The sequence below is a fragment of the Bison bison genome, unplaced genomic scaffold (assembly GCF_000754665.1).
Source record: "Bison bison bison isolate TAMUID 2011002044 unplaced genomic scaffold, Bison_UMD1.0 scf7180017863016, whole genome shotgun sequence".
Taxonomy (NCBI): Eukaryota; Metazoa; Chordata; class Mammalia; order Artiodactyla; family Bovidae; genus Bison; species Bison bison.
The window spans coordinates 75032-90711 of NW_011493588.1; the positions used below are offsets into that span (position 1 = coordinate 75032).

The 15680-nt window shown below is 55.8% G+C and overlaps 1 protein-coding gene across 1 annotated transcript in view; it reads right to left on the reverse strand.

Annotated features, from left to right (window-relative positions):
- Positions 1 to 15680, reverse strand: part of DTX4 (deltex 4, E3 ubiquitin ligase) — a 40382-nt gene that overhangs the window by 16316 nt on the left and 8386 nt on the right. Inside the window, exons 3-11 of the mRNA XM_010833168.1 lie at positions 13614 to 13748; positions 12236 to 12469; positions 11993 to 12127; positions 10945 to 11129; positions 8682 to 8806; positions 7607 to 7781; positions 6827 to 6988; positions 4724 to 4785; positions 3294 to 3523 (exon numbers count right to left, since the gene is read on the reverse strand). Of these exons, the coding sequence (XP_010831470.1) occupies positions 3294 to 3523; positions 4724 to 4785; positions 6827 to 6988; positions 7607 to 7781; positions 8682 to 8806; positions 10945 to 11129; positions 11993 to 12127; positions 12236 to 12469; positions 13614 to 13748 (1443 nt within the window). The remainder of the gene's footprint in view (positions 1 to 3293; positions 3524 to 4723; positions 4786 to 6826; positions 6989 to 7606; positions 7782 to 8681; positions 8807 to 10944; positions 11130 to 11992; positions 12128 to 12235; positions 12470 to 13613; positions 13749 to 15680) is intronic.

The window sequence follows — 15680 nt, forward strand, 5'->3', positions numbered from 1 at the left end:
AAGAAGACGAGTGGGTTGCCATGCCCTTCTCCAGGGGATCTTCCCGATCCAGGGATGGAACCCAGGTTTCCTGCATTGCAGGCAGATTCTTCACTGTCTGAGTCACCAGGGAAGCCCCAAGAAGTTGGGGTCAGGGGCAAAATGCACCCACACCAGTACTAGATCTTAGCTGCTCCCCTGCCTGCTATCAGGGCTACTGAACGCTGAAGTTTTCTCCAGAGCAACAGGAGGAACACTCCAATCCAGCACTGGGCTCCATGCTTGGGGACATATATGAAAGACCTCATCCTTAAGAGGGAGAAGGAAATGGCAACCCACTCCAGTGTTCTTGCCTGGAGAATCTCGTGGACAGGGGAGCCTAGTGGGCTGCTGTCCATGGGGTCGCACAGAGTTGGACACTACTCAAGCGACTTAGCATGCATTGGAGAAGGAAATGGCAACCCACTCCAGTATTCTTGCCTGGAGAATCCTAGGGATGGAGGAGCCTGGTGGGCTGCCGTCTATGGGGTTGCACAGAGTCGGACATGACTGAAGCAACTTAGCAGCAGTAGCATCATCCTTAAGAAGGGGACCAGGATTTACCCTGCTCATCAGGGCTCTGGGGGGCTTCCCAGGTGACTGAGCAACTAACACTTCCACTTTCAGAGTTCTGTTGGGGCAATGGCGGGGGGACTCTGGATTCAATGAGGTGAGGAGTCCTGGTTTCACAGCAGGACCTCATGAAGTGCCGTCTTGGGGTAGAGCCTGGACAGTAAACCCTATTCCCAGGCTTGAAAACAGACAGGGGGTGAGGAGGAGCCTGTGAGTGGGCAGAGAGTGACGTGTGTACAAAGTGCTGTCACGCAGCTGGGACCAGAGCTCTCCAGGACATCCGGGTCTCCTCGGGGAAGACTGGAACTCACTGCGGGGCTATTTAAGGACACTTTAACCCCAACTCCACTCATTTAAAGAAACAGCTTGCATTCAGCTTGTGTTCGTGTGATCAAAGGGTGGGAAGCCAAGGTCAGGGTTCCACTCTCTGCTCTGGTCTTAACTTGCTGCATGACCTTGGATGAATCACCCCATTTCTCTCTGGGCCCTTCTCACCCCTTTTAAAGAAAATAAAAAAGGCATACTTCAAAGTGTAAGTGCGAAAGAGGATAAAAGATCGTGTCCGCACCCTTTTTGAAGCACCATGGAAATAAACGAAAGGTACGAGATTATTCTTATATGCAGTTATCAAAAGGAGAACGAAGGTGCTAAGAAACCCCTTTAAATCCGAAATAACCTCTTCAAAGGCTGAGTCCTACTGAAAGTTTTTATTGTAGTGTCAGGAAACTGAGCAGGGAATCCAGACACACAGCATCCATCAATAACTGAGCTCTCTGAGACACAGAAAGATCCCGACATTGGCACTTTGGGAATTTCAACCATAGGACTACATTAGGATGAAGAAAAAAAAATTGTCATAGTACAGAGGTGTCAATTTGAATAAAAAGGGCTGAAAGTGTTAGTCGCTCAGTCACGCTGGACTCCTTGTGACCCTACAGACAGCAGCCTGCCAGGCTCCTCTGTCCATAGAGGGTTCTCCAGGCAAGGATACTGGTGTGGGTAGCCTTTCCCTTCTCCAGGGAATCTTCCCGACCCAGGGATCAAACCCAGGTCTACCTGCATTGCAGGCAGATTCTTTACCGTCTGAGCCACCAGGGGAGCCCCTTTCCCTTCTTCTTCTCACTTTCATCATGTTAGGAAGTAGGGATTGTTCTATTTCCATTTTCCAGATGGGAAATGAAATCTCAGAGAGATTGAAAATCTTGCTGCCCGCAGTCCTTTGGCTCCTCAGCCAGGGTTTGCACTTGGGTAGGCCACCTTTACTCTTTTCCTCAAGCAGGATAAGGACAGGGCAGCCCCTGAAGGCCAGACATACTTTTGGATGAATAAGTGGTGGGAGGATATCACAAAAATCCCAGACTCTGATGCAATCCCAGCTGGGCCTGGAGAAATGAGAATTCGGAATCCCATAGATGGGGTCAAGGTGACCCAGGCCTGGGACAGAACATGAGAAAAGCCAAGGGCTTTAGGCACTGGTGGCTCAGATGGTAATGCATCTGCTTACAATGCGGGAGACCCGGGTTCAATCCCTGGGTTGGGGAGATCTCCTGGAGAAGGAAATGGCAATCCACTCCAGTATTCTTGCCTGGAAAATCCCATGGACGGAGGAACCTGGTAGGCTACAGTCCATGGGGTCGCAAAGAGTTGCACACGACTGAGTGACTTCACTTTCATTTTAGGCGCTGTGTGGAGAGACTTATCATCTGAGGGCACATCCAGGTTCCTGGAAGCCAGCTCTAATGGGGCACCGCCACTCCACTATCATTGGTGGATAAGACAGGATCACACAGCCCTCCTTTCCAACAGTTGACCTTAAGGGCCTTCCAGCCAAGATCACACAGCCCTCCTTTCCAACAGTTGACCTTAAGGGCCTTCCAGCCATCCTTTGACAAAACCTTTAGTGCTTTTGAAAGGACAATGAAAGGCGCCCAAAGAACATGAATGTGACTGAGAAGCACAAGGCCTGGGAGAAGGAAGGGTCACTGGGGAGTCCTGTGCCAGCACGATGGACACTCACCATGGGCCGGTCACTGTAGAAAACTCCCTTCCAAACCCTCAGGGACAGACGTCTACACCTCTCAGACCACCACACAGTGTAGACACTGGGAAGAGTTGGGTTGGTGGTTGTTGTTTAGCCATTCAGTCCTGTCCAACTCTTTTGTGACCTCGTGGACTGTAGCCCACCAGGCTCCTCTGTCCATGGGATTATCTCAGTAAGAATACTAGAGTGGGCTGCTATTATCCTTCTCCAGGGGATATTCCTGACCCAGGGATGGAACTTGAGTCTCCTGCATTGGCAGGTGGGTTCCTTCCCACTGAGCCACCAGGGAAGCTCTGGGAAGGTAGGCAGCATAGCCCAAAAGGGAGGTGCAGACAGATTTTGCCAACATAGTAATTTTGGGGAAAACTGATGAGGCTGAGAACAACCAAGATCATCACTCCTGCTCCTCTGGGCTGCCCCTGCTCGCACGCTCAGTTGCTTCAGTCGTGTCTGACTCTTTGTGACCCTGAGGCCCTTAGCCCGGCAGACTCCCCTGTCCATGGGACTCTCCAGGCAAGAATACTGGAGTGGTTGCCATGCCCTCCTCCAGGGATCTTCCCCACCCAGGGATTAAGCCCGCGTCTTCTGCATTGCAGGTGGATTCTTCACCGTTGAGCCACCAGGGAAGCCTGGGGGTGCCTCTAAGACCCCCCCAAAGCACCTGGGTGCCACTCCAATAAGGCCTCCAGGCTTGGGTGCTGCCTGGGAGGTGGTGGCACCCCCTGAGCTGGCACCCACCTTGTTGCCATTGTTGTACATGGCCACCAAGCAATAGACGTGGTAGACGTGGCCACACCGGGACAGCTTGCCCACCAGGTCCGGCTTGACTGTGGGCTGGGGGCCCTTGTAGCCGGACGGGGCCGTGAGGCGCTCCATGCAGATGGTGCAGTCCTGGGGGCGGAAAGGGGCAGAGGAGAAAGACCGTCAGTTCCCACTCAGCCTGGGAGGCCACAGCACCTGCACGGTCTTCCAGCATGATCTCAGCTGCCACGCGGGCTGCTGCTGCTGCTCCTCCAGAAAGCCCACAAACAGGGGAACACGCGCCACTGGGAATCTAGACAGAATTCTGTCTTCTTTGGCACAGCAGAGTAACTCTTGAACTAATTCCTGATGGTGATACATGTTAATTTAGGCTGCCAAACAGAATGATAGCCCCTCCTTGGGGGCTGTGACTATCCCTCCGTGGGATCCCTCAGAGGTCTGTGCAGGAAACCAACACTTGCTGATTTGACCCACTGACCATTTACTTATTTAAGTGGACATTTGTAAAGGAACTGTATTTGAAGTGCCCTGGAGAGGCTGCAGCATGTTTCAACATTTGGGGCTGGATAATTCTTTGCTGAGGACTTCCCTGGTGGTCCGGTGGTTAACAGTCCACCTGCTAACGAAGGGGACACGGGTTTGATCCCTGGTCCGGAAAGATTCCATATGCTGCAGGGCAACTAAGCCCACACACGGCAACCACCGAAGCCCTGTGTTCCAGAGCCCCTGGTCTAGAACAAAGGAGGAGGCGGCAGAGAAGAGACGTCAGATAGATCGCATGGCCAACTCAGTGGACATGACTCTGAGCAAACTCCGGGAGACAGTGGAGGACAGGGGAGCCTGGCAGGCTCCAGTCCACATGGCCGCAAAGAGTCAGGCGTGACTCAGCGACTGAACAAAAACAGTTCTTCGCTGCGGGTGCTGTCCCGGGCCCTCCTGAGCAAGGTGGTGGGTTTAGCAGCATCTTTGGCCTTGGCCTGCTGGATGCCACCAGCGTCTCCTCTTCCCTCCAGTTCTGTAAAATCGCCTCTGGTTGAGAATCTCTGATCACCATCAAGCCCATTTTTAAGTCGGTTCCCATAGCTTATCACACCACTTTGCTTAAATTCACGGTAAGACAGTTGAGCACCAGTCAGCAGTTTGCTGAACAGGCAGGTGTGAGAAGTTAAGCCACAGCTGTGGCCCAAAACATCCACTCCAACCAGCTCTGAGTTGGTCGGGACCCAGAAAGCAGTGCCAGCTGCCTCCTGCAGAAATCTGGCCGGGGAGATGACTGGGGGTGGGGTGGGGAGGGTGAATCCCCCCACCCCCCGCCAGCCCTGGACTCACCTCGTCTGGCGGATGCCGGACTTTCTGCAGATACTTCTTCAGCACTTCTTCTGGGGTTTTCCCTGTGGGGACAGGATGATCAGGGGGCCACCAAGACAAGCTGGACATGCCAGAGAGGGGGGCATTGTCAGCCAGGCTCAGAGCTTTCAGAAAAGACAAGGAACCACTGCGCAGTTGGATTTAAGGATGCAAAGGGGACACGGGGTGGATGCGGGAGCCAGGTGGTCTGAGGAGGGGGGTGTTTATGTTCACCTCATCTCCTGCCATCACCTCCCCGACACTGGCCTGCCTAATCGCAACAAGCCCACTTTTTCACTGGCACGGGCCAGCAGGCTTCCCTTCCCCAACGTCAAAGAGCCTGGACCTGCCCAAAGGCTGCACCGGGCTAACAGTAACGAAAACTCTCTGTAAACAGTTTCACGTCTTAAGACATTGGGCCAGTTTACGGCATTCCTTTCCCAATGTGCTAAGGACTGTCTTGATCTGTAACGTGGCATCAAAGCGCCATTATTTTTACGGGAAACCGGGACTTGACGACCGCAGCTTTCTGCCAGCCTTCCTCCTGTCGACAGTGCAGTCGCTGCCCAGCAGTAGGGAGAGGATGATGCATCCTGGCGGGGGCAGTGACTCTGGGATTTGGGGGGAGGGGGAGCCAGGCCCCTAGGAGGCAGCCAGGACTAAAAGCAGGGGTTGGCAGGAGACAGCCTTGCCAAGGGGCAGGGAGGAATAAAGGGCTGGAGCCTCCTTGGCGACTCCCTGACCTTCTCTGAGCTTCTGTTTCTCGCCTAGACAGTGGGCAAGAACAACAGCACCTGCCCAGAGGGGCGCTTGGACAATTAAACGACATACAATTAAATGGACCTAGAGCCCTGTGGCACTTAGCCTGCTAAGAGTCAGGTAAGTGCTATTAATAATAACAGGAAGAATGGGAAAGCGCAAAATCCCATCATTTCCTATGAGACCGCCAGGAAGACGAGTGAGTTCATTCAAGCAGAGAAGCGTCGATAGACTGGAAAAGTAGGACAAGCGTTTCACGAAGTGGAGCCTCCAGCGTCCAAAAGCTGTGGCGCAGGCCCTCCCTCCCCGCTGGCCTGCTCGCCCTCCCTCCCCGCTGGCCTGCTCCTCTAACAAGAATTAAGCTTCTGTCGACTGAGCGCCTCTTGCTTGCTGAGATAAGTTATAACATGCTTACGATCCCACTGAAACCTCACCAGTTTGCAAGGGGAGGGCTTAGGGCTGACGGTCGAATCATTTAGAAATTGATACTAGGGACCAGGGGTTTCCCAGGTGGTGTCAGTGGTTAAGAATTTGCCTGCCAAAGCAGGAGATGCAGGCTCAATCCCTGGGTCGGGAAGATCCCCTGGAGGAGGAAATGGCAACCCACTCCAGGATTCCTGCCTGGGAAATCCCCTGGACAGAGGAACCTGGCGGGCTCCAGTCCAGGGGGCCACAAAGAGTTGGACATGACTTAGCCACTACACACATACACACACACACACACACACACCCCAGAGCTAGAGAGAGCAGCTGTAGAGGTCAGGCTGGGTCCTCGGGGCCCAGGTAGGCACAGGTATATTGACCTCTTAGCTGCGGGACTGTGAGGAGGGGATGAGCTCTTGAAGGAGGGTCAAGCAGCCAGAGCTTCTGGAGTATCCCAAGGGACACGAGAAGTGACTTCCACTGCCTTCCAGGACACACCTGCTGGGTACTGGCTGTGTGTATTGTAAAGGGGAGAGAATTGAGGCAGCCTGGGGTCTCGTGACTTGCAGGGCACAAAGTTGGGATCTGAATCCAGGCTGTTCGGGTTCCCATGCTGAGATGCTCCATCTCTCTAGTGTATATTCTCTGTGTCACACGCTGTATCTTCATGTGTCTGTATTGTTGCCCTGAATTTCTCTGTTTCTCAAAGGGTCTCCATCAGATCCAAACCTATCCACTTTGGTGTAATCCTCAGAGTGGGGATTAGTTAGCCCATTTAGCAGATGCAGAAACCGAGGCACAGAAGGCACGGGTGTGATCCTCAGTGGTGGAGACAGAGCTGGGCTGGGAGCCAATCTGTGACCACCCCCGCCCCAGGACTCCTTTGGACAAGGAGGCTGATACCTTTCTTGGCTTGCTTCTTGGTGGTCTTGCGGCTTGTGTTGGAAACCCCGGGGATGGATTTTATTTCGCTCTTGCTGACGGGGGGTGGGTGAAGGACCAGCTTTGGTGGCCGGGTGAGACACACAGGCAGCCCTGCTGCGCTCATGAGGATCCCAGTGATTCCTGGAAGACAAGGGCACCAGGGAGGAGGGCGGAGGGTCAGCCCCCAGCCCGCTCCACACTCCCCTCCCAGTAACCCGCTCGCCCCTTCTCCACACAGATCCTCCCAGAAACACGTCCATCCCCCCTTCTCCACAGTGAGCTTTGCGTTTTGCAATCACTTCGCCCAAACTGTTCCTGCCCTTCCCGTCCACCCCCTCAGGCCCTCGTCTGTCTCAGTCACCACCAGGATTCTCTCTTTTTACAAGCGTCCATGACACCTGTTGCTTTTGCTCTTCTTGTTTTTAACTTCTTTTTATTTGTTCTTAAACTTTTCATTTCGTGTTGGGGTACAGCGGATGAACAATGTGGTGACAGTCTCAGGGGAACTACATTTCCATGCGTCCATCCTGCTATAAACTGCCCTCCCGCCCGGGCTGACATGACACTGAGCTGGGTCTGCTGTGCCCTGCAGTAGGTCCTTGTTACTTGTCGGTTTATCATGGACCAGCACGGACCGTGCAGGCCACGGGGTCGCAAAGGACACGCCTGAGCGACTTTCACCGCACTCAGTGCTTGCGCGTCCATCCCAAAGGCCCTCCTAGCCTCTCCCTTTTGTCCCTTCGGCCGGGGCTTCCTTACCTGCCAGCGCAGGGTTGACAGGGCTGGACCCACTCAGGTTCTTCACGGGAACAGTGGGGACCCTGCAGAAGCACAGAGCAGACACATCACGCTTTCGACAAGCGGGAAAAGGGCCACAGTGCTGGGAGCCCCAGAGCGTCAGGGGTTCCCCTGTTACAGGAGCCACTTGCTCCTCCTAAAGCCGCAGTCAGCCCACAGCCAGAGCTGAGCCCTTCAAACCCCAGCAGAGCACATTACAGCTCCACTCAGAACCTCACAGCCCCGAACGGACCAGGGCTCCCTCAGGTTCCGCGAGGCCTGTCCCGTCCTGTAGAGCCACTGAACAGCCCGCCCGAGCAACCCCCACCAGCTCCCTGGTCTCCCTGGTCTGCCCCGAGTCACTCATCTCCTCCCGTGATGTTGCTGTCCCTCCTGCAGGCCGGGCACACCCCAGCCTCAGGGCCTTTGCACCTGCGGTTCCCTCTGCCTGAAGTGTTTTTCCACCTGACCCCTGCTTGGCTCCCTGCTACAGATCCTTCAGTACGGGCTCCGACGTGCCCTACTCAGCGATGTCCCTGAGGCCATCTCATTTAACACGGCTACCCACCCCTCCACCCAACCCTGAGATGCCAAGTCCTCTTCCTTGGTCCTTTTTGCTTTTTGCCCACACTGGTCGACCTGCAGGATCTTAGTTCCCTGACCAGGGATTGAACCTGGGATCCCGGCAGTGAAGTCCTAACCACCGGGCCACCAGGGAAGTCCCACTTATGGTCTTTTGAAATAAATTGTTACTTTTTATCTCCCCTCTCGAAATCTACCCTCTATCAGGACAAATATTGCTGTCTGTTTCATTCAGAGCCTGACACTTCATGAATATGGCATTTCATGAGTATCAGTGGAAGCAATGAAATGAAAAAAAAAAAAAAAAGAAGAAGCGAGTTCAAACCCACAGGGTATAGTCACCTCAGAAGCTTCTGCAAGGGAGAGCCCCTTGCCTGAATCAGAAGTTCCAGCTGCACTTGGAGGAGCTTCTGCTGAGAGGTGGGCAGAGGGCACCCACCCCCGGCCCAACAGGCGGAAACCATCACCTCTTTACCCAGAGAAACACAGACAAGTAGGCAGAGTCTCCTTCCTTGTCCTTCTCTCCAGCAACTCGAGCCAGGCTGGAGACAAGCCTGGAGACAGCCCCGCTGCCCAGGAAAGTTGGGGCCTCCCACGGGGCTGAGGACAAAATTACGGGGTGCATGGGGCTCGGTCTTGCGCCATCCCCTGCTACCCAGGCCTCTGCAGCTGGGCTTGGGGTGGGGGACGTGGGCTGGAGATCCTGATGGCCTGGGTCACAGACTACTCCAGGGGCCAGACTGCCAGAGAAGCCAGCAGTTCTGCTCTGGGGGGGCGAGAGGGGGTGCTGGGAAAGCAGGGGGGAGGGGAAAGAGCATTTTGCTGGCTTACTTTTCATTCATGTGCTTCGATGCCCATCCCGATAGAGACCCCCTTGGTGCTGGACACTCTCCCAGATGCTGGGGACACAGCGGTGGCCCACACAGCCTTTCATCTGCATGCTGAAATCACTAACGAGTCCAGCCTGCTTGATCCCAGACACCATTCTGAATGCTCAGAATAGACACATCCATCCAACCCTTCCAACCACCTATGCGAGAGATGTGAGTGTCACGAACTCCGTTTTCATAGGCAGGGGCCCTGGGGCGCAGAGATGGGAAGCTAGCTTCAGGGAGGCCACACAGCCAAGGGTTTGAGGCCAGCCCATCTGGCTCTGCAGCCCACGGTCTCAGCCACTCAGCATGCTCCTGGGTCTGTGCGGTTCTTATCACACCCCCGTGCTGCAGACAGAAAGCGTGAAGCTGCGAGCCTAAGGAATAAGTCCACCCTGAGAGGCGAGGCCAGAACGGCATCTGCAGGCTGAGCTGGGCGCTAGTGCGTCTGAACCCCACGCGCCGGGAGGATGGGCGCGCCCTCCGCCACACGGAGTCCTCTGGGGTCTCTGTCTCCTCCCGGGGATGGTGACCGTGCACCAGGCTTGTGAGGGGATGTGAGAATAACAGACGCGGGAGTGTTTGTGTCTCCACAGGCCACCGAAGGCCACTTGTCCTCAGAAACCGGCTTCAAGATAAATCAAATCCTGATTGGGGCCGGGGGAGGGGAAGCTGAATTCAACATGAAAGAAAATCTCAAGGGGACTTTCCTGGTGGTCCAGTGGCTAAGACCCCCAGCTCCCAGTGAAGGGGGCCTGGGTTCGATCCCTGGTCCGGGAACTAGACCCCACGTGCTACAAATGAATATTCCACACGCTGCAGCGAGAAGATGCTGAGGGCTGCAGCCACCAGTGCAGCCAAATAAACACTAAAGAAAAAAAAAAGCGAAGAAGAAAGTCAGCAAGAAAAAGAGGAACAGACTGGATTCCGGACTCTGTAACCTGCCCACAGGGCCAGGCGTGGCACAGCAGGTGGGAATCAGAAAAACCAGGTTTAAGACCCAACCCCGCCAGGATCACGCACACGTGCTAAGTCACTTCAGGCGTGTCAGGCTCTCTGCAACCCCATGGACTGCAGCCCTCCAGGCTCCTCTGTCCACGGGATTCTCCACGCAAGAATCCCGGAGTGGGTTGCCATGCCCTCCTCCAGGGGATCCTCCCTACCCAGGGATCAAACCCGTGACTCTCATGTCTCCTGCATTGGCAGGTGGGTTCTTTACCTCTAACGCCACCTGGGAAGCCCACCGGTCACAACGTCCATCAACTTTATTGAGCCTCCATTTCCTTATCTGTAAAACTGTGGAAGTCTTAGGTAGGAGGCTGCATACTAAAAAGCAGAGACATTACTTTGCCAACAAAGGTCCGTCTAGTCAAGGCTATGGTTTTTCCAGTGGTCACGTATGGATGTGAGAGTTGGACTATAAAGAAAGCTGAGTGCCAAAGAATTGATGCTTTTGAACTGTGGTGTTGGAGAAGACTCTTGAGAGTCCCCTGGACTGCAAGGAGATCCAACCAGTCCATTTTGAAGGAGATCAGTCCTGGGTGTTCATTGGAAGGACTGATGCTGAAGCTGAAACTCCAATACTCTGGCCACCTGATGCAAAGAGTTGACTCATTGGAAAAGACTCTGATGCTGGGAGGGATTGGGGGCAGGAGGAGAAGGGAATGACAGAGGATGAGACGGTTGGATGGCATCACCAATTCAATGGACATAGGTTTGGGTGAACTCCGGGAGCTGGTGATGGACAGGGAGGCCTGGTGTGCTGCGATTCACGGGGTCGGACTGAGCGCCTGAACTGAACTGAACTGAGAGGCTGCAGGGAGAGACTTCCTGATGATTCTCCACTCCAGAATCTGACGACCCAACCTTGGGGGCAGTCTCCCTGCTGGGTTCCACACCGGGTCTGGTTCCCCTCCAGCCTCTCCAGGAGGTGCGGGAGGGCCTGCTCCCTGGATGCCCACTGTGGGGGGGCAGGCACGGCCCAGCCCTGCACCTGCCTACCCCCCTCACCACCTTTGAGGCCCCCACTCAGGCTGATAAGGAGCTGCAATCTGCAGGACAAAAGCCACCTTTGTTCCCACAAACTGGACCAGCAGGTTTACCTGGTCTGGTGAAGGAGGAAATAGTCCAACCTCCCCAGAGGGCTCGCCAGGGTGGCCTGAGAACTGGGGGCTGGGAGGAGGGTCTGGAGAGACAGGGAGGGTGTGCCCCCCACTGCTGGCAGAGAATGCTGGCCGATGGGTGGGCGTCCCCACCACTGCCTGATGGCAGGAGAGGTGGAAGGGCTTGTCGGCGGCCCTGGACGCCTGCAGCAGGGCTGGGGAGGGGGACGTGCTTATGAAACGCAGAAGGGCCCAGGGGAAGGGCCCGCCAGGGGGTCGGGAGGCCTGGCTTCCAGGCTGACCCCGCGGGGCCTTTCTGAGAACCGCGCAGTCTCTCTGCCATCCTTGGCCACGTCTGCGTTACCGCGGCAGTACACAGGGCGCCCCAAATCTCAGTCCCTGGGAGGAATGCGGATCTGGGTCGCATCTTCTGTAAACAGCCCAGCCCTGTGCAAATCTGGGTGATCGTTTACATTCTTGTTTCCCAAGGGTAAGAGGAAGCGGGCTCCAGAGAAAGCCTTTTCCTGCTTGGTGGTGGTTTAGTCACTCAGTCGGTTGGACTCTGTGACCCCAGGGGCTGCAGCCCGCCAGGCCCCGCATTCTCCAGGCAAGAATTCTGGAGTAGGTTGCCATTTCCTCCTCCAGAGGATCTTCCCGACCCAGGGCTCGAACCCAGGTCACTTGCAGGGCAGGCAGACTCTTTACCAGCGGAGCCACCAGGGAAGCCCTTTTCCCCTGCTCGCCTAATATCCCAGTTTTCTCACATTCTTGAGGGCGTCAAGGGTAAGCATCAAGCTGAGTGCTGGGCAGACTGTGGAGCTGCAAACACCCGATCGCCCTCCAGCGGTGTTCCTGGTGGAGGTGAAAACCCGGGAGAGCGGCCTTCAGGGTCCACACCAGTCACACCCCGCTGGGGCCCCTGGGTTACAGGCGCCTGAGCCCTCTGTCTGGAAATCAGCAGGCCAGACAAAGGGTGGTGAGCATTCACCCACCTCCTCCAGGAGCCGGCTCAGCCAAGGCTGCGGGACCGACCCCCTGTCGGCCAGTGGGCAGACCCTCCGGCCTGCTTGCTCCGGGTGCGCGTTTTAATTTCAGTCTCGGAGAATACAAAACGGAGAGAGGAGTGGCAGGGTGGTGGGGAAGGAGGCGTTGGTGAGGGGAGAGCCCCTCTGCAGACGCCACGGGAGACGCAGTGTTTCTTCAGGGGGTTCTGAGCCAGCCCAGGGGTGGTCAGCAGAACCGTGTTCTTGTCTCTCCAGCCACCGAGGTCTCGCTGGAGATGGAGCCGCCTGCGTCCGGAAAAGAGGGGCGACTCCCGCCCTCGGGGGCACAGCTCCCCCTTCTTTAGAAATCGCCCGCTTGTGTCTCTGAATAATTCACAGAGTCTTTTGTTCCCCCCAGACCCTTCTCTCCAGGGCACCTCTCCCACCCTGCCTGGTCTTCCTCTTTTCCGGGGGAAGTTGCTGGGAGAGGTCACGGGCAGAGAGGGGAGGGGCCGGCCGCTGGATGACAGCAGGGCGATGGCAGAGGCAGACAAAGGGAATCAACGGGCTCATTAAGCGGCCGTGGGGGTGAGGGAGGTGGGGAGAGGCTGAGAGGAGAGAGCTGGGAGATGGAGAGCTCTGTGGAGGGGCCTCCCCTGTCGGGGAGACAGCACAGAAAAGCCAGCTCCTTTCTATAGCCCTTTTCAAACTGAACTGCCCAGAACTCCGCCCTGTGGGTCCCTCAGATTCCATCTGCCCTGCTGACACTACAGCAGAGAGATAAAAGCTGAGATTTACAGCGATCTGGGCTTCCTTACCCTCAGTTATGGCAAGGAGGTCACTTGGCTTTTGCCTGCTGCTGCTGCTGCTAAGTCGCTTCAGTCGTGTCTGACTCTGTTCGACCCCAGAGACGGCAGCCCACCAGGCTCCCCGTCCCTGGGATTCTCCAGGCAAGAACACTGGAGTGGGTTGCCATTTCCTTCTCCAATGCATGAAAGTGAAAAGTGAAAGTGAAGTCACCCGGTCGTGTCAGACTCTTAGCAACCCCATGGACTGCAGCCTACCAGGCTCCTCCGTCCATGGGATTTTCCCGGCAAGAGTACTGGAGTGGGGTGCCATTGCCTGGCTTTTGCCTAGGGCACCAGAAATGAAGTGGTGGAGTCAGCTTAGATCTGACTTCAGCAACCACAGAGGGCCTAGCTCAGATAGTTCATAGTAATAATAATAGCAGCCTCTGACCAAATTCTCATCACGTGCCCAGCATTATGGTAAATCCCACTGAAAACCTCCTATAATCCCCATGGCAAATCCTATAAGCAAGGAACCGTTCCTACCCCATTTTGCAGATGAATAAACTGAAGACGGATGGTGCACAGCTTGCTCCGAGTTACTCAGCCAGAAACCTGGGTCCCAGCGCAGGTGGTGAAGCTTCTAGAGGGTGAGCTCTTACCTCCACATGAGCGTCCCTCTCCCACGGTGGCACGCACCAGGAACTCCTGCGAGAGGCCCCAGGAGGCTGCCTTTCGCCAGCGTGGAGACAGGACCAGCGGCATCGTGCCGGGACCCGTCCCTCTGCCAGACTTTCCTGCAGGCCCAGAGGAAGTCATAGGAAAAGCCCCCGCACCTGACCGGCATCTTACCATTTATAACTTGCCTTTAAATACAATGAGGAGCTGGGCTTTAGCCAAGAGAGCACCGATCGGATGCGGAGACGAAGACCTGGGCCCCAGCCCCGACTCTGTAACACGTGGAGTGTGCAGCTCTCCCTGCGTCTGACACTTGGAATGGGTCCTTGCTGGCAAGTGCATCTGGGCAGATGTTAAGGAGCGCCCTCTCCTCGTTGAGGGTTACATGCTGACTCGGGGTGGGGGCAGGGCAAGCCTGCTACCCCCAGTCCACACAGGCGGGAACGTGGATGTGCGGACAGTCTAGGGCTCCCCCAGCGGCAGAGGCAGGGGTAAGCTGGGCCACCTCCCAGTCCTCAGCATCCTCTCATCTTCTCTCCGCCCAGGGCCGAGCCCCCCAGTGCAGACACACTCTTCCTGGCAGCTCGATCTTTGCAAGCTGGTGTCCACCCTAACTCTAAGGCTTCCTGAATATCTGCGGCTAGGGGTGTCCGCCAAGTCAGGCTCCTCCAGAGAAGGGAAGGCTGGCAGGTACAAGAGGCCCAATTCACATGAAATCCATGGCCAGCAGCCAAAGGCGGTGGGTACCATGTGGACCTGGGTCTCTCTGATTTTATGACTAGGAAGACTAAGAAGCTTGATAGAACACGGGAATAACAGAAGGGACAACTCCCCCAAGTTGTCACAAGGAATGACTGACCTCGGGCACGGGAAGTGTCTGGCACATATAAGTGGAAGTGTGTGAAAGTGAAGTCACTCAGTCGAGTCCGACTGCTCACGACCCCATGGACTGTAGCCCAGCAGGCTCCTCTGTCCGTGGAATTCTCCAGGTAAAAATACTGGAGTGGGTTGCCATGCCCTCCTCCAGGGGATCTTCCCAACTCAGGGATCAAACCTGAGGCTCCAGCATGGCAGGCGGATTCTTCACCATCTGAGCAACCAGGGAAACCCCATGGTAAGCATTTACTAAACAGGGGCTGTTATTCCAGTCTGGAGTCCCTGGGGGCGAAGGAGTAACTCACACGGGACACCTGTGCCTGCGGTGTGCGATTGCCAGGGAAGCAGTGTGGCAGAGTTGGAAGAACTCCCTAAAGTTTGAGTCCCCGTCTCTGCTGATAACCAGATATGTACCCTGGAGCGAGTGAGCCTTTCGGGTCTTCCAAGGTAAAATGGGGCCAAAAACCCGTGCTTTGTAGACTTGCAAGGATTAAGTAAAGCGATAAGGCCTGCAAACTAGAAGTGGGGGGAGCCCACGAATGATGTCTGCTCTTCCTTGGCAGGCATAGTCCTCACCGCAACCCTAACACCATGGCTGGGATTTACAGATGAGCAAGTCAGGATTCTACGATATTAGGGAACCGGCTTCTATCACAGGGCTGCTGTTGCTGCTGCTGCTAAGTCGCTTCAGTCGTGTCCGACTCTGTGCGACCCCATAGACGGCAGCCCACCCAGCTCCCCTGTCCCTGGGATTCTCCAGGCAAGAATGCTGGAGTGGGTTGCCCTTTCCTTCTCCAAAGCACGCACGCACGCTAAGTCGCTTCCATCGTATCCGACTCTGAGCGACCCCATAGACAGCAGCCCAGCAGGCTCCTCCGTCCACGGGATCCTCTAGGCAAGAACACGACTGGGTTGCCGTTTCCTGCTCTTAGTAAGAGGCAACGTCTCCTTCAGAATTCAGACCTGCCGGGACCCCAAAGACCAAAAGGCTCCCCTCCGCACCACACCACTGCGGGCCTTTCCCCTGCAGCCAGGGGGTCTGGAGAAGCCATGCAGGAGCTTAAGCCAGAGCAGCCCCTGGGTCCTCTCTGACTCAGGCGATCCTCAGGTCTGAGGCCCGGGGCTCCGGACGCGCTCAGGGGTGTCACCGCAGAAGCACTTACCCAGAGGCGATC